Below are 23,393 nucleotides of genomic sequence, written 5' to 3' on the forward strand. Positions count from 1 at the left end.
GCCAAGACAACGCAGGAGTGGCTTCGGGACAAGTCTCTGAATGTCCATGAGTGGCCCAGCCAGAGCCCGGATTTGAACCCGATCGAACATCTTTGGAGAGACCTGAAAATAGCTGTGCAGCAACACTCCCCATTCAACCTGACAGAGCTTGAGAGGATCTGCAGAGAAGAATGGGAGAAACTCCCCAAATACAGGTGTGCCAAGCTTGTAGCGTCATACCCAAGAAGACTTGAGGTTGTAATCGCTGCCAAAGGTGCTTCAACAAAGTACTGAATAAAGGGTCTGAATACTTACATAAAATATATTCTTTATTTTTATTTTTATAAATTAGCAAAAATGTATACAAACCTGTTTTTGCTTTGTCATTATTGGGTATTGTGTGTAGATTGATGATGAAAAAAAAACAATTTAATCATTTTTAGAATAAGGCTGTAACCTAACAAAATGTGGAAAAGGTCAATGGGTCTGAATACTTTCCGAAGGCACTGTAAGAACATTTAGTAAGTCCATGTACGTGTATATGAACATATAGATCTTTACAGGTATTCAATCAGATCTGAAATGTGAGACTTTAATGAATAGTGACACACAGTAGCACTTCTTCACTTTCCCTCTCGTCTTTTCAAGGGATGTCCTGGGCACCGTTGGCACGAAAACCCCTATTAACTACTCCCCACTGGAACCCCTACTGCATCGAGATACAGTGGACCGACTGGAACAGGACTGCCTGAACACTGTCAGGGTAAAATCATACTTCCTTTAATACTGAACACTGTCAGGTGACAACTTTCCCACTGATAGAGGTAATGTTTCTGGCACTAATCTAATGGTAATGGAACTGCCTATGCTTGGATAGACAGTGGACTTCATGGTTGTGTGGGTTCTGTTGTTTATCTCAGGAGAAGGTGACCACAGAGCTCACTCAGGTTCTGGATGAGGAGGAGAGGCGGTGGGCCCAAATGCTGCACGTAGAGGAGTACCAATCCAATCTGGCCCGCTCCATCATCCAGGTCTGTCACACTGTCACTCAGAGACACTACTGTACAGTATATCTGTAGGTCACAATTACCAAGCCAGTATGGTGACACCAGAATGTCCAAATTGGACATTGTGGCAAAGAACTCTAAGACATTTGTAAATCTCCCATGAATATTCAGGAATTACCTATTTTGGCTGGTTGGATTTTGAAGTTCCTACCCTTATCAGTGTGTATGTGTGTGGCTGTAACAGAGACTGAAGGTGGACCTGGACAGATCCACAACTGTAAGCCCGTTTCTGGGGGCCAGGGTGGCCCGCTGCAGTCTAAATGGACTGTCTGACTTCCTGTACAGGTGAGGAGAAGATGTACTTATAGAGACATGGACAATGAGTATATTCAATCAACAACCTGTATGTAAATCGATATATGGATTTAATTTCATAATGTTACTGTGTGTCCAGTTTCCAGAGAAAAGTGGAGATGTTCCATGAGACCCAGGCTGAGTTTGGGGACCGGGGTGATGGATACATCTCCAGGACCATCGCTCTGGTCAACTGTTGTCCTCCTCTGAGGTAGATACCAAGACAGAGAAGTCATCTCTTGTGGCAACTGTGTTGACTGATGCTCCATTCAAATGCTCATTGAAAACGTGTATTTTCCAGTTGGTGAAGTCGTAAATGCGACAAGAGAGCATTCAAGTACATAGACCAATGAGTTAGCTAGATAATCCAGCCCGCTAGCTAAACTTGCTAACATTGTGAATAATAAGTTAACTATCTTGCTAAAGTTAACATGGTCAAACTAGGTTATCCACATGATTAAGGTTGTAAATGGTTCAAATGGTTTTTACATGTCAGAAATACGATCATTCCGAGACCAACAGTGTTTGCATTCCAATTTTTGTGTAGGTCCTTTGTACGGCGCTGCAGGCAGTGTGACCCACAGGGCAGTGAGGAGTCCACACAGAGCGCTAACTCCTCCCTGGACAGGATCGTTAACCAATCAGGGAGGGTTCTGACAGAAAAACTATTTGAGCACATCAGGGTGAGGCAATGTGCTTTTTAAAGTGTTACATCCTCTTTTGGTAGAGTGGTAAAACTGTTTTCCTTACAATTTATCGATACAAAATATTTATAAATTTATCGAAACATTCCTTCCCCAATACACAACTCACCAAGTCCACACTTATTCATGACTGATCAAACACAAACAAACATGCTCTAACGTTAGCACAAATGTTTTGCAATAGGAGAAGCTGTTCATGTGAATGAAAGCTGTGCATTTCTATTCCAGCCGTTCTGTGACAAGCTGGTGAAGAGGAAGTGGCTAAACAACACTGAGGCCTTTGAGGCCATCGAAGCAAGCATCAAGCAACACTTTAAGAAGTTCAGAAGAATGGACTGCCCACCTTATCAGGTATCCACCAATGACCACATAACTGACACGATAACATGTTGCGGGAAATACATAAAATAATACATATTTGCCCTTTTTATCCCAATATTCATTGTTTATCAACACTTATATTGCAATTGAGGGACTGAATGGTTGATTAGTTGATTATTTGATTGACAGATACTGGTAGGGGAGGTACACAGGCGGGTCCTGGTGGAGTATGTGCGTGCGATCATGCGAGGACGGATCATCTGCACATCATCGAAGATGAGGAAGAGGATGGCGTTCCGACTTCAGGACGAGGCCAAGCAGCTCAAAGGACTCTTCAAAGACCTGGTCAGTCATCCCTCTGATTTATGGTCATAATGACCACAAACGTATAGTTATGAATATAACTACTGTTCCCTGAGGGAGGGAACAGGGTATAACAAACTATGGGGAGTCAACGACCAATCTAATTCACCTGAAGAAAACTGAAATCTCGCCCAACGGGCCAATGAATGCCAAGCCCTCCCTTGGAAGCCCCGCCTTCCTGGCTATAATACCGGGGCTTGCATTTATTTCCTCAATTCAGTACCGCTCTTCAGCGAGCCCAAAACCCCTGACGGCGCAGGGCCAAAATGTGTTATACCTTGTTCCCTCCTTCAGCGAACAGTAGTTATATTCATAACTTTATGTTCCCTTTCAGTCAGTCACTCGTTATAACATACACGATATATACAAAAGTATGTGGACACCCCTTCAAATTAGTGGATTCGGCAATTTCAGCCACACCTGTTGCTGACAAGTGTATAAATTTGAGCGCACAACCATGCAATCTCAATAGTCAAACAATGGCAGTAGAATAGCCTTACTAAAGAGCTCATTGACTTTCAACGTGGAACCGTCATAGGATACCACCTTTCCAACAAGTCAGTTCGTCCCATTTCTGCCCTGCTAGAGCTGCCCCGGTCAACTGTAAGTGCTGTTATTGTGAAGTGGAAATATCTAGGAGCAACAACAACTCAGCCGCGATGCGGTAGGCCACAAACGCTCAAAGAATGGGACTGCCGAGTGCTGAAGCGCATAGCGCGTAAAAACGACTCAGTCCTCGGTTGCAACACTCAATACCGAGTTCCAAATTGCCCCTGGAAACAATTTGAGCACAAGAACTCTTAGTCGGGAGCTTCATTAAATGGGTTTTCATGGCCGAGCATCCGCACACAAGCCTAAGGTCACCATGCACAATGCCAAGCGTTGGCTGGAGTGGTGTATCACACTTCACCACTCTGGAGCAGTGGAAACGCATTCTCTGGAGTGATGAATCACGCTTCACCATCTGGCAGTCCGACGTACTAATCTGGGTTTGAGGATGCCAGGAGAACGCAACCTGCCCGATAGCATAGTGCCAACTGTAAAGTTTGGTGGAGGAGGAGTAATGGTATGGGGCTGTTTTTCATGGTTTGGGCTAGGCCACTTAGTTCCAGTGAATGGAAATCTTAACGCTATAGCATACAATGACATTCTAGACGATTCTGTGCTTCCAACTTTGTGGCAACAGTTTGGGGAAGGCCCTTTCCTGTTTCAGCATGACAATGCCCCTGTGCACAAAGTGAGGTCCATACAGAAATGGTTTGTCGAGATCGGTGTTGAAGAACTTGACTGGGCTGCACAGAGCTCTGACCTCAACCCCATCGAACACATTTGGGATGAATTGGAACGCCGACTGCGAGCCAGGCCTAATTGCCCAACATCAATGCCCGACCTCATTAATGCTCTTGTGGCTGAATGGAAGCAAGTCCCCGCAGCAATGTTCCAACATCTAGTGGAAAGCCTTCCCAGAAGAGTGGATGCTGTTATAGCAGCAAACGGGGGACCAACTCCATATTAATGCCCATGATTTTGGAATGAGATGTTCGACGAGCAGGTGTCCACATACTTTTGGTAATGTAGTGTACTATGGGGACATACAATCACGCCCCAAGCCATCTCTCGAGGGTACCAAACTAGGATGCCCAGGGCAGCCCAAGCACAAAGGTTCCACCACCTCAAAAAGGGGGTACAGAAGCCACCTTTTTCCCTAATACTTACCCGAGAAGTCTGAACTGTCAGAGCCCCATATAGGGAACCAGAACCTGCTGCAACTTGGCTATACACACTTACATGATTCCCCTGCAGCCCAGGTCCATAGACCCCATGGTTCCAAAAACAATACTTACCTTGCAAGCCTGAAATGTCAGAACTCGTACAAGGAACCGAATGTCCAAAACAACAGACCACCTGTTGTGACTTGGTAAAGTGCAGACGTGCTGCATAGCATTGACCAGAGTTGATGAACTACGGCAGCCCGAGGCTCAATCCCACAGAAAACCTGCTGTAACCTGGAAACTGTATATTTGTGCGCTGCCACGGCAGCCCAAGGCTAAAACCCACAGGGTACTGTGGTAACCTGGATAAATGCACAACCTGCGCGCTGCGTAACTGTCACGCCCTGGCTCTGGGGACTATGTTATGTTGAGCCAGGGTGTGTAAGTCTATGTTTAATTTTCTATGTTGGTCTGAGTGACTCCCAATCAGAGGCAACGAGTGTCAGCTGGGTGTCTCTGATTGGGAGCCATATTTAACTGTTTGTCTTGCACTTTGTGTTTTGTGGTTTCTTGTTCCTTTTGGTTTGTTTATCGAAGGACTTCACGTTTCGTTCTTTGTTTTGATCGTGTGATCTAGTCAATAAATATAAATATGTTCACCCGCAACGCTGCGCCTTGGTCCTCCTCCTTAAGCGATCGTGACAGAAGAAACCACCAAGACCAGACCAAGCAGCGTGTCCAGGAGCCATCGCTAATAGATCTCCGTGGCAGCTTCGACTGGGTCAAGCCCATTGAGGAGCTGAGTGACGAGGGTTGGAGACAGAGGAGCGAGAGGTGGGCGAGAATGTTGGAGGCCTGGTCCACGGGGAGGAGAGACCCCCAGAAATTTTTTAGGGGGGGGCTCACGACGTCGGGGCAGCAGGAGGCCGCTATGGAGCGGTCCAGCGGGGTTGCAGAGGAGGCCGCCAGGTTACGGGGGCCACTGGTAGAAGAGGGGATGGAAGGTGTAGAGGCACGGCGAGAGGTACTGGCGTGTGTTGCCAGTCCGGTCCGGCCCGTTCCAGATCCCGGTGTAGAGCCAGTGGTGTGTGTCCCCAGTACGGTCCGGTCTATTCCTGCTCCCCGCACCAAACCTACGGTGTGCGTCGACAGCCCAGCCCGGCCCGTTCCTGCGCTCCGCACCGAGTCTGTGGTGCGCGTCGCCAGCCCAGTTCGGCCCATCCAAGCTTCCCGCACCAAGCCAGTGGTGTGCGTCGTCAGTCCGGCACGGCCCGTTCCTGCTCTCCGCACCAAGTCTGTGGTGCGCGTCGCCAGCCCGGTCCGGCCCGTCCAAGCTCCCCGCACCAAGCCAGTGGTGTGCGTCGTCAGCCCAGCCCGGCCCGTTCCTGCGCTCCGCACCAAGTCTGTGGTGCGCGTCGCCAGCCCAGTCCGGCCCATCCAAGCTTCCCGCACCAAGCCAGTGGTGTGCGTCGTCAGTCCGGCACGGCCCGTTCCTGCTCTCCGCACCAAGTCTGTGGTGCGCGTCGCCAGCCCGGTCCGGCCCGTCCAAGCTCCCCGCACCGGGTCAGTGGTGCGCGTCGTCAGCCCGGTCCGGCTCATTCCTGCTCCCCGCACCAAGTCAGGGGTGCGCTTCGTCAGCCCGGTCCGGCCCGTTCCTCCTCCACGCATCAAGCCAGGGGTGTGCGTCGTCAGTCCAGCACAACCCGTGCCTGGGTCATGTCCGGAGCCGGATCCGCCGCCGAGGCGGAGTGCCCACCCGGTCCCTCCCCTGTTGTGGTTATTTGGCGCGGCCGGAGTCCCCGCCTTTGGGGGGGGGTACTGTCACGCCCTGGCTCTGGGGACTATGTTATGTTGAGCCAGGGTGTGTAAGTCTATGTTTAATTTTCTATGTTGGTCTGAGTGACTCCCAATCAGAGGCAACGAGTGTCAGCTGGGTGTCTCTGATTGGGAGCCATATTTAACTGTTTGTCTTGCACTTTGTGTTTTGTGGTTTCTTGTTCCTTTTGGTTTGTTTATCGAAGGACTTCACGTTTCGTTCTTTGTTTTGATCGTGTGATCTAGTCAATAAATATAAATATGTTCACCCGCAACGCTGCGCCTTGGTCCTCCTCCTTAAGCGATCGTGACAGTAACACTCACAGCAGTTACATCCAAGCGATAAAACCTCACGAAGGTATGTCGGGAACCCCAACTTGCTGCAGCACAGATATCACCGATCGTCATGCCCCTGAACAATGCCCAAGCAGTCGCCACACCCTTAGTGGCGTGAGCACGCACACCGCTAGGCAACCCTTGTCCTTTGTTGGGAGAAAGCGCCCTACCCCGAGCTGGATTAGCGAAACAGACAAAAAGCTGGTCACAAACACAGATATCCTTGGTCCTATCCATATACAGTACGTGCGTAAAGCGCGCACCAGACACAGGCCATGCAACCTCCATTGTTCATTGGAGGAGGTGAGAAAGGGAACAGCTCGAAAGCACGGAAGGGTTGTACTGATAGCACGTAGAAATCCCCAACTCACTAGGCAGACGCCAAGGCCATGAGCAGGGCAGTCTTGTAGGAAAGGACCTTCAGGTCCACAGACTACAATGGTTCAAACGGAGGCTCACACAGAGCATCTGGGACCATAGCCAGGTCCGTGCCATAGGCTTAGACACTGGCCTGAGTTGACGCAAGCCTTTTAGGAACCACTCAACCAGAGGATGAGACCCCGGGGTAGAGCCGTCAATCCCTACATGACAGCCGACTGTATAGTCGTAATCACGTTCGAGGGTAAACCCCTAGCCATCAGATTTAACCTTTCAGGAGCCAAACCCCTGCGGTCGTGGGTGCCAAACTTTACCGTGTGCCTGGGACCATAGACCTGATGACACGGAACCCTCCAAGGGTCCCTGCCCAACAGGCGGATGATCTCTGGGAACCAGGGTTGTCTGGGCCAACGGGGAGCCACCAGAATCAACAACAGACCTTCCTGATGGACCATCGCATAGAGCAGGATCTGAGGCCACTGATACGCCAAAGCGTTAGTTCCCAATGGAGCGTCTAGATCCATCATTGAGAAGAACAGACAAGAATGCATGTTTTCTCGCGATGCGTAAGATCTATGTCAGTCCTGCCAAACCGGTCCCATATCTGGGCAACCACCGAGGGGTGCAGTCTCCGCTCTGTAGAGATAGGACCACCCCCTGGAAAGCAGAGCCGCACCCATGTTGAGAGATCCGGGAAGATACATCGCCCTAAGCAACAGGAAATGCGCACTGCTCCATACGAACAGATAATGGTACAGGTTTAAGAGAGAGAGAGGCTGCATCCCCTCCTGTCTGTTGATGTACGCCACCACCGTCCTGTTGTCGGACCTTACCAATACATGCTGGCCCTCCAACATCGGAAGGAAACAGCTCAGCCCTAGAAACAGTCAGTAGCTCTAGGTAATTGATATGCAGCGCCCTTTGCGCTGTTGACCAAATCCCTCTTCCTGAGCAGCCCACACACAGCACTCCCCATCCCAGTAAGGATGCATCGGTTGTGATCACCCTGCGAGACAGTACCCGGCCCATGAGAACCCCCTGCAACAACAGTCCCTCCAAGGAATCAACGCCCTTAGGCATGACTGGGATACCTTGAGCAGCTGATGGCAGTGGCGAGATGCGTCCAGACGCGTAGAAGTCACCCAGCACTAATACAAAAGCATCAACAGAAGTCCCAGAGGCACCACAGCTATCATAGAGGCCATCAGACCCAATAACCATAGGCACAAGCAAAAATACACTGAGTGCCCAAGCTGAAACTGCCAGACAGAGCCGGAATGCTACCCTTCACTGTTGGGATAAAAACGCAAGTCCAGAACGAGACCCAGAAACTGAATGCGCTGAGCTGGAGTCAAACAACTGTGATTCACTATGAACCCCAGAGACTGAATATAAGAAACCAGCATGGCAGTGTGGAGCTCCACCTGTTTCCTCGATTCCGCTACGACCAGCCAATCGTCCAGATATGCCAATACTCTGATCCCCTGGAACAGCACCGGTGCCAAAGCCACCTCCACCACCATAGAAAAGGTGTGGGGAGATAGGGAAAGCCCAAAAGGCAGGACCAGAAACTTAGGGCACACCCTCAAAATGAAACTTCAGAAACTTTCTGTGGGGAGGATGTATAGCCACATGAAAATGAAGAACCCCTGTACCCCCTCATCACCATGATGAAACTGTGCATGCCCACCACTGGACAGAGCATGCTGCCAGTCTCCCATACCTTATCTCCTGAAGAGGCAGAGCGCCACCCTGAGGACTTGGATATTCTTTTTTTTAATCATGCTTGTTTTCATATCCACCACTCTTGACAACCGTGTGTCTGAATGTGGGGAAGGAACTGGTTTTATTATGCCCACACCTGGATGATAACACACTGTCAATACTCCTGATCACCAACGAATCTTGGGTAGAAACAATGTGCTTTCTTGGTACCTCCGTTCTGATACCCAGCCCACACCGGGTTCGGGGACTTGCCCCATTGACCGAGCCTCTTAGAAGCACTGTTGCCACAGTAAATGCTTGGGGAGGAGGGCCCCACTGAGCAACCACCATCGCCCCCATACTTTCCCCCCACTGCCAGGATAGTACAGCGGGACAGACACAGCACAAAATCAGCCGTAGCATGTATTTCATCGAGAAGCTCTGAAACCGGCTTCCACGCCTCCACGGTCTTATTTAGCTCCTGCAGCAAATCGATATGATACATCTGCAGCATTGTGACCACATTCAACGACAGGGCCGTCACACCCTCAGCCTGGTATATTTTGTCCAGCTGATCCGCCGAGAACCGGCACTGTGTATTTGGAAGCACTGTGCTAGAATTAGCCCCCTTGTTAGCCTCTGGAGCTAAGTAACGTGCCAGCTTTCCATCAATCGGCAGTGTGTAAATGAACCCTGCCTCCTCCATACCCTCTACATTATTGAGCTCACCATAACCTGGTAGCACCAGCCTGGTTGAATGAGGGGATTCCCAGGTCATCGGCAAAATCTTTAAACGGGTAAGCGACGCTTCACCGCTGCATGGACAGGAGGTAAATACCTTCCCCCAAACCTGGAGGAACTCCGCTGTGGGGGAGAAGACGGCCAATCCACCCCAGGTGATCTGCCATCCTACAACACAGCTCCATCAAAGGTTCATTAACCACCAATGGTTCACTCTCCCCCGCTGAATCCAAAACCAGGGCTTTAGGCTCCCTGTACTGATGTCATCCGATTCAGACTCTGAGAACCCTCCAGAGCCAACCAGGGATAGTATATCATCCCTGGAATCTGGAGTCTGAACACTGCCTGAGAAACCGGAATGAGCCTCACTCAGCTGGGATGAAAACCCTATCAACTCTAACCACCGCTGCTGCTCTCTCCCGGAAAACCTCCTGGGTGTGTTTCCACCCCAGGCAAACAGGACTGCACTCGCGAGTATCTTTACTTTTCATTGTGAAACCACATGCCCTAGGGCACGGTTGGAGGTTCAAATCATCTGGTTAGCCTTTTTGAACTTACTCTTAGCACTGGCCCTCTTTCCCAAGCTTTCAGCAAACAGAAAAAACGATACCAAGAGCCAAAACTCGCAATATCTAGGGGGACGAGTACGCTCTCCCCACTAACAGACACCTAAGTCGGAGCTGAATCTGAATCTCGAGTCCCGGCATCCATTGGCCCGTTTCATTTTCAGTTTTCTTCAGGTGAATAGGATTGGTCGTTGACTCCCCATAGCATGTTATACAGAGTAACCGACTGAAAAGGAACAACTATCTGAACGCAGTAAGACGATTAAGCTTAACACTCCCAACAATTGTTTGGTAAACCCTAAGCGTGCATTTATAACAGACCTCTAACAGCATACGATACGCATTTGTGCCAATTTTGTTTGAAATTGGTTAAGTGAATGCTGAGGTGCTGAGGGAACATAGGGCAGACCCTGTCAGTCTTTCCACTGAGAAACCTTTATCGTAACAGTTGAGCTGAACTTTCTTTCTACACTTCTGACACTTTCTTTCTTCATTCACGTCTGATCGGTTTATCTAAAAAAAATAAACAGATGACTTCCCTATACTCTTCATTGACCTTGTTCTGAAAAATCACTTAGAAGCAGATTTTTAAAATATATTGTTTTAAAGATGAAACAAAAGGACTTGGGCTGAGGAATGCAGAGGCCTGTCTGTTACGAATGGTGCCGTGACCCTGGGGGTCGCCAGGTCAGGCATAACTCAGACAGTGTTGATACGGGGCAGAAGGCTGAAGAATGGCCACTGTCAGCGAGATGGAGATGAATGAGTGCAGGCCTACGTTAGTGTTAGCCAGGGGGTGGGAGATTGTGAGGAACTGGGTCTGCCAGCATGGCATTTGCCCCTCTCCGAGAGCCAGTTCAAACAAATGTCTGTCACCTCGGGCTGACAACAGGAAGTCTCTGTGTTCTGTGGAACTTCCTGTTCCTGTCAGCTGGAAGACTTTGATGTGTTTCTGGGTAGCCTTGATGGCCTTTCGCTTGAGAAGCAGAACGAGGCATCTGTGGGAACTGGGGGTTGAATTCGTTTATAATCGCTGTCTAAAAGGGAAGAGGCTATTTTTAGTGGATGGAGAGGTTAAGCTGTGTTAGCACACTGCACGCTGTTGTCTTTCTTTCTGAGAAAGTAGGTCTGAAAAACATACAGCTCACAAAAAAAGTACTCTCTTAGAAAATATTATTCATAAAGGGTTCTTCAGCTGTCCCTGTATGAGACACCTTTATTGGTTCCAGGTAGAACCATTTCAACAAAGAACGTTTAACACTAGAACCATTTTCCCCATACAGTCCCGGACAGTTCCTTTGACGCTCTTGCCACTTTAGAGCATATTTACAAATGGTGCGAGAAGCTCCAGCCTTTTTTTCCATTTAAGTCAATCGTTATGATGCTTATGAATATCAGCGGGATGAAAGCTTCGCTACAGTTCAGTGAGACAATCACCACACCGACCGACTCCAGATAGTGATGTGCGTATCCCATTGGTAGACGGCCTTAGATACAGAACAGCAGTGTTCCTCTGATTTGTCTAATTAACGCATTTTGAAATGTAGAAGGCCTGCTTTTTACCACCGGCAACGGAGATAAAAAGAGACCAAATCAATCAGGTTTTCAAACTGAGCTCAAATACTAGTCGAAGTTGTGCTTCAATAAAGAGCTAGAGATGGGTTGTAAACTAAAGGGTATTTAAAAGGCTTGAATGTACGTGAAATCAGAGCCATAGTCTGACAAGCAAGAGCGAAGTCTTCCTTTGGGGATTATTTAAAAAATAAATACAAAAATGTGGCTACTGAACAGATCTGTTATAACATGACTTAAACCAGGAAGTCAGGAGAGCATGATCTGTTTCTCTCGTTCAAGTAGTGTGACATACACAAGACACATGGCCATATTAAAACACTAATCTGTGTCCCAGCACACACACTCACACACACACACACACATGCTCACACACAGAAACTACACACACACATGCACACACACACACACACTGAATGAGCTGAGGCAGCAGTCCTGTGTCTCAGTGCAGCCTCAATCTTTTATGTATTATTTGTATTCCATTCAAAGTCAGGTCCTTGGTCCCGCGTGCCAGCGTGCCAGCGTTATCACTCTGTGGATCTCCCCTGTCAATCAGCGATTACAATCAATCATTATTCCTGAAAACCCACCACATCGAGAGTCCAGAGGGTAGTAAAATATTTACTGTGTAGAAATTGACTAGATATCCATCTCTTAAGTGATATTTGCCTACTTAATAAAAAAACTGCTGAATTCAGTGTTTCATTGACAATGCAATGGCTAGACAGGGCCCTAGTGTACATCAGACCAGGGCCATGTCCGAATACCCATACTTGTGTTCTAAATAGTAGGCATTTTGGATATGCAAAAAAAGTATGTTTTATAGTATGTGACATTTAGAAAATGTAGTATGCTTTAACACTAGAACCGCCTGGCCTTTCAGCCTATAAGTACCTGCTAGAGAACGTTGCTGGTCTCCTTTAGCATACGCATCAGATGCATATCAACCCGCAAGGTGTGCAAACATAAGCACCAACGATTGATAAAGAGTGCATAAATCAAATCACATTTTATTTGTCACATGCGCCGAATACAACAGGTGTAGACCTTACCGTGAAATGCTTACTTACAAGCCCTTAACCAACAATGCAGTTTTAAGAAAAATATGATTTCTTAAAAATATTTACTAAATACACTACCGTTCATAAGTTTGGGGTCAGTTAGAAATTTCCCTGTTTTCGAAAGAAAAGCAGAAAAAAATGATCATCAAATTGATCAGAAATACAGTGTAGACATTGTTAACGTTGTAAATGGCTATTGTAGCTGGGAACGGCTGATTATTAATGGAATATCTAGATAGGCGTACAGTCCTGTGTTCCAATGGCACGTTGTGTTTGCTAATCCAAGTTTATCATTTTAAAAGGCTAATTGATCATTAGAAAACCCTTTTGCAATTATGTTAGCACAGCTGAAAACTGTTGTGCTGATTAAAGAAGCAATAAAACTGGCCTTTTTGAGACTAGTTGAGTATCTGGAGCATCAGCAATTGTGGGTTCGATTACAGGCTCAAAATGGCCAGAAACAAAGAACTTTCTTCTGAAACTCGTCAGTCTATTCTTGTTCTGAGAAATGAAGGCTATTCTATGCGAGAAATTGCCAAGTGACGGAAGATCTTGTACAACGCTGTGTACTACTCCCTTCACAGAACAGCGCAAACTGGCTCTAACCAGAATAGAAAGAGGAGTGGGAGGCCCCGGTGCACAATTGAGCAAGAGGACAAATACATTAGAGTGTCTAGTTTGAGAAACAGGCGCCTCACAGGTCCTCAACTGGCAGCTTCATTAAATAGTACCCGCAAAAAAACAGTCTCAACGTCAACAGTGAAGAGGCGACTCCGGGATGCTGACCTTCTAGGCAGAGTTGCAAAGAAAAAGCCATATCTCAGACTGCCCATCTTAATATTTTATTTTTATTGGCCAGTCTGAGATATGGCTTTTTCTTTGCAACTCTGCCTAGAAGGTCAGCATCCCGGAGTCGCCTTTTAACTGTTGACGCTGAGACTGGTGTTTTGCGTTTATATTCTTGTTCAGTATATACACTGCTCAAAAAAATAAAGGGAACACTAAAATAACACATCCTAGATCTGAATGAATGAAATAATCTTATTAAATACCTTTTTCTTTACATAGTTGAATGTGCTGACAACAAAATCACACAAAAATGATCAATGGAAATCAAATGTATCAACCCATGGAGGTCTGGATTTGGAGTCACACTCAAAATTAAAGTGGAAAACCACACTACAGGCTGATCCAACTTTGATGTAATGTCCTTAAAACAAGTCAAAATGAGGCTCAGTAGTGTGTGTGGCCTCCATGTGCCTGTATGACCTCCCTACAACGCCTGGGCATGCTCCTGATGAGGTGGCAGATGGTCTCCTGAGGGATCTCCTCCCAGACCTGGACTAAAGCATCCGCCAACTCCTGGACAGTCTGTGGTGCAACGTGGCGTTGGTGGATGGAGCGAGACATGATGTCCCAGATGTGCTCAATTGGATTCACGTCTGGGGAACGGGCGGGCCAGTCCATAGCATCAATGCCTTCCTATTGCAGGAACTGCTGACACACTCCAGCCACATGAGGTCTAGCATTGTCTTGCATTAGGAGGAACCCAGGGCCAACCGCACCAGCATATGGTCTCACAAGGGGTCTGAGGATCTCATCTCGGTACCTAATGGCAGTCAGGCTACCTCTGGCGAGCACATGGAGGGCTGTGCGGCCCCCCAAAGAAATGCCACCCCACACCATGACTGACCCACCGCCAAACCGGTCATGCTGGAGGATGTTGCAGGCAGCAGAACGTTCTCCACGGCATCTCCAGACTCTGTCACGTCTGTCACATGTGCTCAGTGTGAACCTGCTTTCATCTGTGAAGAGCACAGGGCGCCAGTGGCGAATTTGCCAATCTTGGTGTTCTCTGGCAAATGCCAAACGTCCTGCACGGTGTTGGGCTGTAAGCACAACCCCCACCTGTGGACGTCGGGCCCTCATACCACCCTCATGGAGTCTGCTTCTGACCGTTTGAGCAGACACATGCACATTTGTGGCCTGCTGGAGGTCATTTTGCAGGGCTCTGGCAGTGCTCCTCCTGCTCCTCCTTGCACAAAGGCGGAGGTAGCAGTCCTGCTGCTGGGTTGTTGCCCTCCTACGGCCTCCTCCACGTCTCCTGATGTACTGGCCTGTTTTCTGGTAGCGCCTCCATGCTCTGGACACTACGCTGACAGACACAGCAAACCTTCTTGCCACAGCTCGCATTGATGTGCCATCCTGGATGAGCTGCACTACCTGAGCCACTTGTGTGGGTTGTAGACTCCGTCTCATGCTACCACTAGAGTGAAAGCACCGCCAGCATTCAAAAGTGACCAAAACATCAGCCAGGAAGCATAGGAACTGAGAAGTGGTCTGTGGTCACCACCTGCAGAACCACTCCTTTATTGGGGGTGTCTTGCTAATTGCCTATAATTTCCACCTGTTGTCTATTCCATTTGCACAACAGCATGTGACATTTATTGTCAATCAGTGTTGCTTCCTAAGTGGACAGTTTGATTTCACAGAAGTGTGATTGACTTGGAGTTACATTGTGTTGTTTAAGTGTTCCCTTTATTTTTTTCAGCAGTGTATATAGGCTACACACTATGTGGTTGGAATAATACTGTGAAATTGTGAAAATGATGATAATGCCCTTTTAGTGTAAGAGCTGTTTGAAAAGACTGCCTGAAATTTTAGCTTGTTTTGCTGGGATGGAGGTTTGGCCTGCCTGGTGACATCCCCGGGCAGTAAATTAGCTAATAGACCAATAAGAAAGACAGTTCCAGTTTTCCCCTCCCAACTCAGACCCCTCCCAGACAGTCCTAGCTAAATTGCTCTTTGCTAAGAAGCTATTTTTGTTGATTTTTTTAAACATTTGAATTGAGAGCAATCACAGTAAAGTACTTAATTGATACCCAGAAACGATTTGATATTGAGATAAAAACGGCTGCATTGGACCTTTACCACCAAAACCGCCATAGGCCAATGGCCACTGACGTTTGATTTTGTAAATAAATAAAAAACGGCAAAGAAAAAGCTATGTCCTGCTCCTTCCCTGACTTTTTCTAAATGTTTATATTTACACTTTTTTAATCACAAACAGAAAAGTATTTAGAGCCTTTTTACCTGTTATTTTCACACCTATTCCCAATTTAACCAGCCAAGACAATGCGCTGTAGGACGTTGGTACCCAGCCAGGCGCTAATGTGTCTCTCTCTCCTCACTGAATGAATGACAAATGGATGAATGGGAGATAATTGTGCACGTTACTTCACAATTTTATTTAAATTAGGCTCAACTGAATGATATGGAGGGTGAAGAGGTTGATTTAATTTAAATGAGTTTGTGTTATGTCTATTTATCAGTTTTGGCGCTAATGTTTATAGCAAATAATTTGACAGCGCACCTTGTGGGTTGATATCATTCTTTTTTACGTTTTAGAAGCTGATACGGGACTGTTTTATTTAGTGGCGCAGTGGTCTAAGGCACTGCATCGCAGTGCTAGCTGTGCCACTAGAGATCCTGGTTCGAATCCAGGCTCTGTCGTAGCCGGCCGCGACCGGGAGACTCATGGGGCGGCGCACAATTGGCCCAGCGTCGTCCAGGGTAGGGGAGGGAATGGCCGGCAGGGATGTAGCTCAGTTGGTAGAGCATGGTGTTTGCAACGCCAGGGTTGTGGGTTCGATTCCCACGGGGGGCCAGTATGAAAAATAAAATAATGTATGCACTCACTAACTGTAAGTCGCTCTGGATAAGAGCGTCTGCTAAATGACTAAAATGTAAATGTAAAAATGTACTAAGCAAAGTTATTGTAAGGGAAACGAAACATGCTATGTGTTGCTGTAGACCTTTAGAATAATGCAAAACATAACATATCCTTGACGCTATCTGAGTTGATGAGCAAGGGGAAGCAAACATGCCAGTCAGCCTGCGCAGTCGGCCTATATAAACTACCCCTAAACTATACCGAAACTAATTTCACACATAAGAGTCAGCCTAAAGACAATAGTTGTTTCATTGTTCCCCTCTAATCAGGGACTGATTTAGACCTGGGACACCAAATGGGAGCAATTAATTATCAGTTCGAACAGAAAACCAGCAGGCTCCGGACCTAGTAGGGTAAGAGTTGAATATCCCTGGCCTATAGCCTATTTTCGACACCACTTCAAGCCAATGACGCATTAACATTCCAACAGTCTAATAAATAGGATAATATATAGAACCTAGATTTCATATATGCTTTCGGAAGAAGAATAATTTGGTTGTGTTTATGAAGGTCTTAGGTATCATTAGAATACTAAAAAACTATTATTTCAAAGAACATAATAGTATTTTCGTTAGATTATGTTACTCTAGGCTAAAAGTAAAAACAAAAAAAACCACCAGTTCAAGAGTTAAATCCATCACAAACAAATCCATTATAATTTTGTTTTGGCAGATCTAAAGAAACACTGTGGAAATAAGAAAACAACTGAAAAGCATATTTTAAGTTTATTATGTTCCTAGTCTTTGTTTTTATTAGCCAGAGCAATTTGGTTGCATGAGTGGGCATGTGCTGAATGCATGGACAGTGTGGATATTCTTGGAAAAAGTGATACTATATAGAAATCAGAACGTTTTATTTGCTTGTGACTCTGAAGGAGGATTTGATAAAGTGGTGCTCCTTTCCCTGCATCTGCCAATTCCAAGCTGCGCCTATCTCTTCATGTACAATTTGACAACCCATAATAGTCACTCATCAGACTATTGTCAATTTAATCATGTCTTTAGGCTGACTCTTATGTGTGAAATTAGTTTCGGTATAGTTTAGGCGTAGTTTATATAGGCCGGCTGCGCAGGCTGACTGGCATGTTTGCTTCCCCTTGCTCATCAACTCGGATAGCGTCAAGGGTATGTTTGCATTATTCTAAAGGCCTACAGCAACACATAGCATGTTTCGTTTCCCTTACAATAACTTTGCTTAGTAATAGAGTTATAGTAAATAAAACAGTCCCGTAACAGCTTCTAAAACGTAAAAGAGAATGATATCAACCTGCAAGGTGCGCTGTCAAATTATCTGCTATAAACATTAGTGCCAACACTGATAAATAGACATAACACAAACTCATTAAATTAAATTAACCTCTTCACCCTCCTTATCATTCAGTTGAGCCTAATTTAAATAAAATTGTGAAGTAATGTGCACAATTATCTCCCATCCATCCATTTGTCGTTCAGTCATTCAGTGAGGAGAGAGAGACACATTAGCGCCTGGCTGGGTACCAACGTCCTACAGCGCATTGTCTTGGCTGGTTAAGTTGGGAATAGATGTGAGAAAAAAAACAGGTAAAAAGGCTCTAAATACTTTTCTGTTTGTGATTTAAAAATTCGGACAAATGAGCCATGTAAAATACAAACATTTAGAAAAAGTCAGGAATGGAGCAGGACATAGCTTTTTCTTAGCCGTTTTTTTTATTTATTTACAAAATCAAACGTCAGTGGCCATTGGCCTATGGCGGTTCTGGTGGTAAAGGTCCAATGCAGCCGTTTTCATCTCAATATCAAATAATTTCTGGGTATCAATTAAGTACCTTACTGTGATTGCTCTCAATTAAAATGGTAAAAAAATATATAAAACAAATAGCTTCTTAGCAAAGAGCAATTTACCTAGGACTGTCTGGGAGTGATCTGAGTTGGGAGGGGAAAACTGTAACTCTCTTTCTTATTGGTCTATTAGCTAATTTACTGCCCGGGGATGTCACCAGCAGTCTTTTCAAACAGCTCTTACACTAAAAGGGCATTATCAGCATTTTCACAATTTCACAGTATTATTCCAACCTCATAGTGTGTAGCCTAAATATATACTGAACAAGAATATAAACGCAACATGCAACAATTTCAACGATTTTACTGAGTTACAGTTCATATAAGGAAATCAGTCAATTGAAATAAATTCATTAGGCCCTAATCTATGGATTTTCACATGACTGGGCAGGGGCACTCACTTCACATGACTGGGCACTCACTTGGGAGCCAGACCCACCCACTGGGGAGCCAGGCCCAGCCAATCAGAATGAGTTTTTCCTCACAAAAGGGCTTTATTAAAGACAGAAATACTCCTGTTTCATCAGCTGTCCGGGTGGCTGGTCTCAGACAATCCCACAGGTGAAGAAGCTGGATGTGGAGGTCTTGGGCTGGAGTGGTTAATGTGGTCTGCGGTTGTGAGGCCAGTTGGACGTACTGCCAAATTCCCTAAAATGACGTTGGAGGCGGCTTATGGTAGATAATTGAACATTCCTGCAGTCAGCATTCCAATTGCACGCTCCCTCAAAAGTTCAGACATCTGTGGCATTGTGTTGTGTGACAAAACTGCACATTTTAGAGTGGCCTTTTATTGTCCCCAGCACAAGGTGCACATGTGTAATGATCATGCTATTTAATCAGCTTCTTGATATGCCACACCTGTCAGGTGGATGGATTACCTTGGCAAAGGAGAAATGCTCATTAGCAGGGATGTAAACAAATTTGTGCACAGATTTTGAGAGAAATACACTTTTTGTGCGTATGGAAAATTTCAGGGATCCTTTATTTCAGCTCATGAAACATGGGACCAACACTGTATTTTTGTTCAGTATATATATATATATATATATATATATATATATATATATATATATATATATAGACACAGGGAAAATACGTTTTTGACTGCACTGGGCCTTTAAAGAACCCTTTGGGTTCTACCTGGAACCAAAAAGGGTTTTCCAACAAGGGCAGTCAAATAACCCTTTATGGTCCTAGATAACACCTTTTATTCTAAGGTGCATGGATTTTGGTGCATGATGTTGGTATTAAAGTAAAGGTTCACCCATTTTGAATATTATATTGTTTTTGTGCATCTCTGATATATGTTCTATCGATTCCCTGGGTCATTTCATGTTTTCATGTTATATGAGTTATTGGCGTTCAAGCAGGCAGAAATCCGGCCGTTTGACGTAGCACCGTAACAAAGTCTCTCTCACTACACTGGAAGTTAATAGGAATACGACTTTTACATCGCGAAAACGTCTATCATACATGTCAGATTTCAATACTGGCCGATGTCATAACTCGGGATGATGTCTTCTCTCGAGTGAGCCATTGATCATATTTTTTGCGATATTCCTACCTTGAGAAATGTGTAATTTAACGGAGCGTCTAGCCCATTTTTCCTATTTGTCTGCCTCTTTAGTCCAGGGTGCATTGCATGGTGCTGTTGTCAGCGATACTATAGAAAGGAGATAGGAATCCAATGAATGACGAACCGTATAACGCCCCACCCAGCAGACTGTCGACCAATCGCGTTCACGTTGCCATGCTGTGTCACGCAGTTGCTAAACTAATCGTCACGCAATCCCTTCTCAATATCAGTGTATGTGTCGAGAAACGTGTTTATTTTCTTCTTAAGTACGTAATGTCACGATTCCAAAGATATACAATACTACACATAGCAAGTGAATTATCTCATATTTCTGAAAATATTTGTTCTAAATTGATAGTGCAGCTAACTATCTACGTTACATGCTAATATTGTCTTTGGTATTATTGTGTGTAGCTACGTTTGCTAGCTAACTAGCTACGTAGCTAGCTAGCCAGTCAGCCCATAGAGAGAGCATTGCATTGTGGATTTTGTAGTCGATTTGAGCTGCAACAGATTTCCACAACAATTTTCCATGTTGCTACCAACCTTATTATAACGCCAAAATGAAACATTTGTCTACAAAAAACATTGTTCTCACATATTAGTGATATTTAACACTGTACATTAAAGGAATGAGTGGTTTTGGGTGGATTTTTCCTTTAATGTCTGTGGGTATGTCGACAGAGAGATCTTTTGTCTGAAAATTATGGATTGAGATAATCGTTTTTCAATAGGAGTCATCCGTTGATGGCTAATGGACAACAGAAATGATTGACCTTTGTACTTACAGTATGCAACTGGTCCAGAAAAATAAAATGAGCTAAACCTTTTAAGGACAAAAACGGACAATGAAAAATGTATGCGTTTTCAAATGCTTTCATATGTTTCTGTGTGGCCATTCGTGTTACACATTTTTATGATGATTGGTCTTATATCTCCTCTCTCAGGAGTCAGGATCCTCTTGGCTGGACAGTGTCCTCGCTCATCTGGCTGACATCATTCTACTGGAGGACACTCCGTCCATCCAGATGGAGGTTGCTGTTCTGGTGAAGGAGTTTCCAGACATACGGTAAAGGTTTCAATCATTCGGGGAATACAGTATAGAGCAGTGTTTAGAAAGTCCAGAGTTGGGAAACAATGATATACAGTGAACGAATTTGCCAAGTGTCATTCATTGGTCACCATTTCCTATATATGCAATGCCACAGTACACAGAACCTACATTCCACGGTGCAGTTTCATAAGTGTTGTTTTTGGCGTGTAGACAAAGGTGCACAATTCAAGTCCACATATACACTGAGTGTATAAAACACTAGGAACACCTTCCTACTATTGAATTGCACCCCCCTTTCCCCTCAGAACAGCCTAAATTTCCACAGGGATGCTGGTCCGTGTTGACTCCAATGCTTCTCACAGTTGTGTCAAGTTGGCTGGATGTTCTTTGGTTGGTGGACCATTCTTAAATACATACGGGAAACTGTTGAGCGTGAAAAATGCAGCAATGTTACAGTTGTTGAGACACTCAAACCGATGCGTCTAGCATACTACCATACCCCGTTCAATGGCACTTCAAACCTTTGTCTTGCCAATTCACCCTCTGAATGGCACACATGCACAATCCATGTCTCAATTGTCTCAAGGCTTTAAAATCCTTCTTTAACCTGTCTCCTCCCCTTCATCTACACTGATTGAAGTGGATTTAACAAGTGACATTAATAAGGGATCATAGCTTTCACCTGGTCAGTCTATATCATGGAAAGAGCAGGTGTTCGTAATGTTTTGTGCACTCAGTGTAGTCTTTCTTTTGACACAATGGGTCAACACAAGGAAAAGAAGCACAGAAACATACTTACATTAACCCTGCTATTCTTGGAGAGGACCAAGGGGATGTTTTGAGTGGCAGAGGCTGGGGAGCCTCACAAGGTACTGTCCCTGGCCCCTCGTTGTTTGTGTGTTTCGTGGGGTGAGCTGCTGGCCGGCTAGCTGGCAGCGTACCCAATGTGTGACGCATGACGCGTGGCCCGGGAGACAGGAAGCTGCTGCGGAGTATTTCCTGTTCCTGCCACCCTGCGGGAGACAGTCTGGTGCCATGCTCTGGAATCAAATGATGGAGCGAGAGGAGGTCGATACGATCTTAACTCATTCAGGCACAAGGAGTGCCTGCAAGTAGCTGCCTTTTGTTGTCTTGCTCGCAACTGGTATTTTCAGAGATCAAAGTCTGCAGTTCACCACTGGGACTCCCCCATATGTCCCATTAGTTCCTACATCAGCCCTTCATCCCCCCCATCCACTGTTTACCACCTTTGTTTACTGGCTCGGTCAGCTTCACCCCACCCTTCATTGCTTTGTGAACAAATACTTATCCTTGTTCATATTGAAACATGTACCGGGTGAAGACAATTAAGGTTTTGTCACATCTTTGTTGAATCGTGTCCAATTGGCGTGAAATATACATTATCTTTTATCAATAGATCAACTGAACATAATAAGTCATGGCCCTTTGCTCTGCATAATTGAATCATGAATCAGCATCAAAACCACTGAAACGCACTAACACCAGTCTCTATCTTCCCTCCCTTTCCTCCCCCTCTCTCCCTCCCTTCATCCTCCCTGCAGGAAGAAGCACATCTCCACCCTGCTGAACGTGCGGGGGATGATGCATCAGGCGGAGCGCCAGGAGATCCTGAACATAGTCAGAGACTTCGAGAGCAGTGACAGCTCTGCCCTGCTATGCAGGGATCACGTCCTCTTCTCAGACATCCCCGTCACCTCCGAGGTGCACTGCATCAACCTGGGCCTCATCCGCGTTGCCATGACCCTTGCCAACTGGTTTTCAGAGGCCCGGCCTCGACGGCACCGCAGGAGAACCCCCAGGAACAGAACCACGCTGCCACCGGAACCCCCGACCGAGGAGAAGGATATGGATGATGATTGACTTCAAGGAAAATTATATGGAGCGCATAGTGTTTGGTAGAGCAGAGGTTCACCCGTAACACTCGTAATTCTGTATCGATGTGTTCATTTTTATGACTAATTAATACTGATGGAGCGTAATGATTAAATTGTTTGGCTTTCTGCTGTAAATAACAGAGGTAGAGGTTTGTTGTTGACGACAATTTGATGAGCACTCAATCCTAAAATCTGTCATATTATGTGCTGCAACTACTACTATGGGGCGGAATCACACAAATACTGTGAAACGTACTACTACTGATAAGAAATGAAAGTCTCCAAAGAAACGTGAAAATATCAAATACCGCTTTTAATTAATCTGTTAATTGACTCCTCACTCATTTACAGACATTTCAATGGAATGCGATAAAATTAACTTGATCTCAGGTACCACACGTACAAGCTCACCTACTGCACCTCGAGCTCAGATATTTCTTCCATGTTTAGAATGAGTACCAGTACACAGTTGTATTGCTTGAATTGATTTTAAGGCACACTTGAAACACAGATTTTGTATCATCTATGAATTTATCACTTCAATGGTTTTGTAAACCTTATTGGGTAACACTTTACATTAAGGCAGTGTTTCTTGATCCTGGTCCTGGGGACAAAAGGGTGTACATTTCTAACACACTTGATCCAACTAATCAACTCATCATCAAGCATTTCGATGTGAATCAGGTGTGTTAGTGCTAGGGCAAA

General features: G+C 45.6%; 1 protein-coding gene across 1 annotated transcript in view; it reads left to right on the plus strand.

Annotated features, from left to right (window-relative positions):
* LOC311136454 (exocyst complex component 3-like protein 2) overlaps positions 1 to 23,088 on the plus strand; it is a 32,656-nt gene extending 9,568 nt beyond the window's left edge. The window contains exons 5-13 of the mRNA XM_084170588.1: positions 628 to 742; positions 900 to 1,010; positions 1,231 to 1,331; positions 1,441 to 1,551; positions 1,888 to 2,023; positions 2,273 to 2,395; positions 2,555 to 2,710; positions 20,687 to 20,808; positions 22,356 to 23,088. Of these exons, the coding sequence (XP_084026714.1) occupies positions 628 to 742; positions 900 to 1,010; positions 1,231 to 1,331; positions 1,441 to 1,551; positions 1,888 to 2,023; positions 2,273 to 2,395; positions 2,555 to 2,710; positions 20,687 to 20,808; positions 22,356 to 22,674 (1,294 nt within the window). The 3' untranslated portion in view covers positions 22,675 to 23,088. The remainder of the gene's footprint in view (positions 1 to 627; positions 743 to 899; positions 1,011 to 1,230; positions 1,332 to 1,440; positions 1,552 to 1,887; positions 2,024 to 2,272; positions 2,396 to 2,554; positions 2,711 to 20,686; positions 20,809 to 22,355) is intronic.
* The last annotated feature ends 305 nt before the right edge of the window (positions 23,089 to 23,393 follow it).

Source organism: Coregonus lavaretus, assembly GCF_964263955.1.
Source record: "Coregonus lavaretus genome assembly, chromosome: 10".
NCBI classification, from domain to species: Eukaryota; Metazoa; Chordata; class Actinopteri; order Salmoniformes; family Salmonidae; genus Coregonus; species Coregonus lavaretus.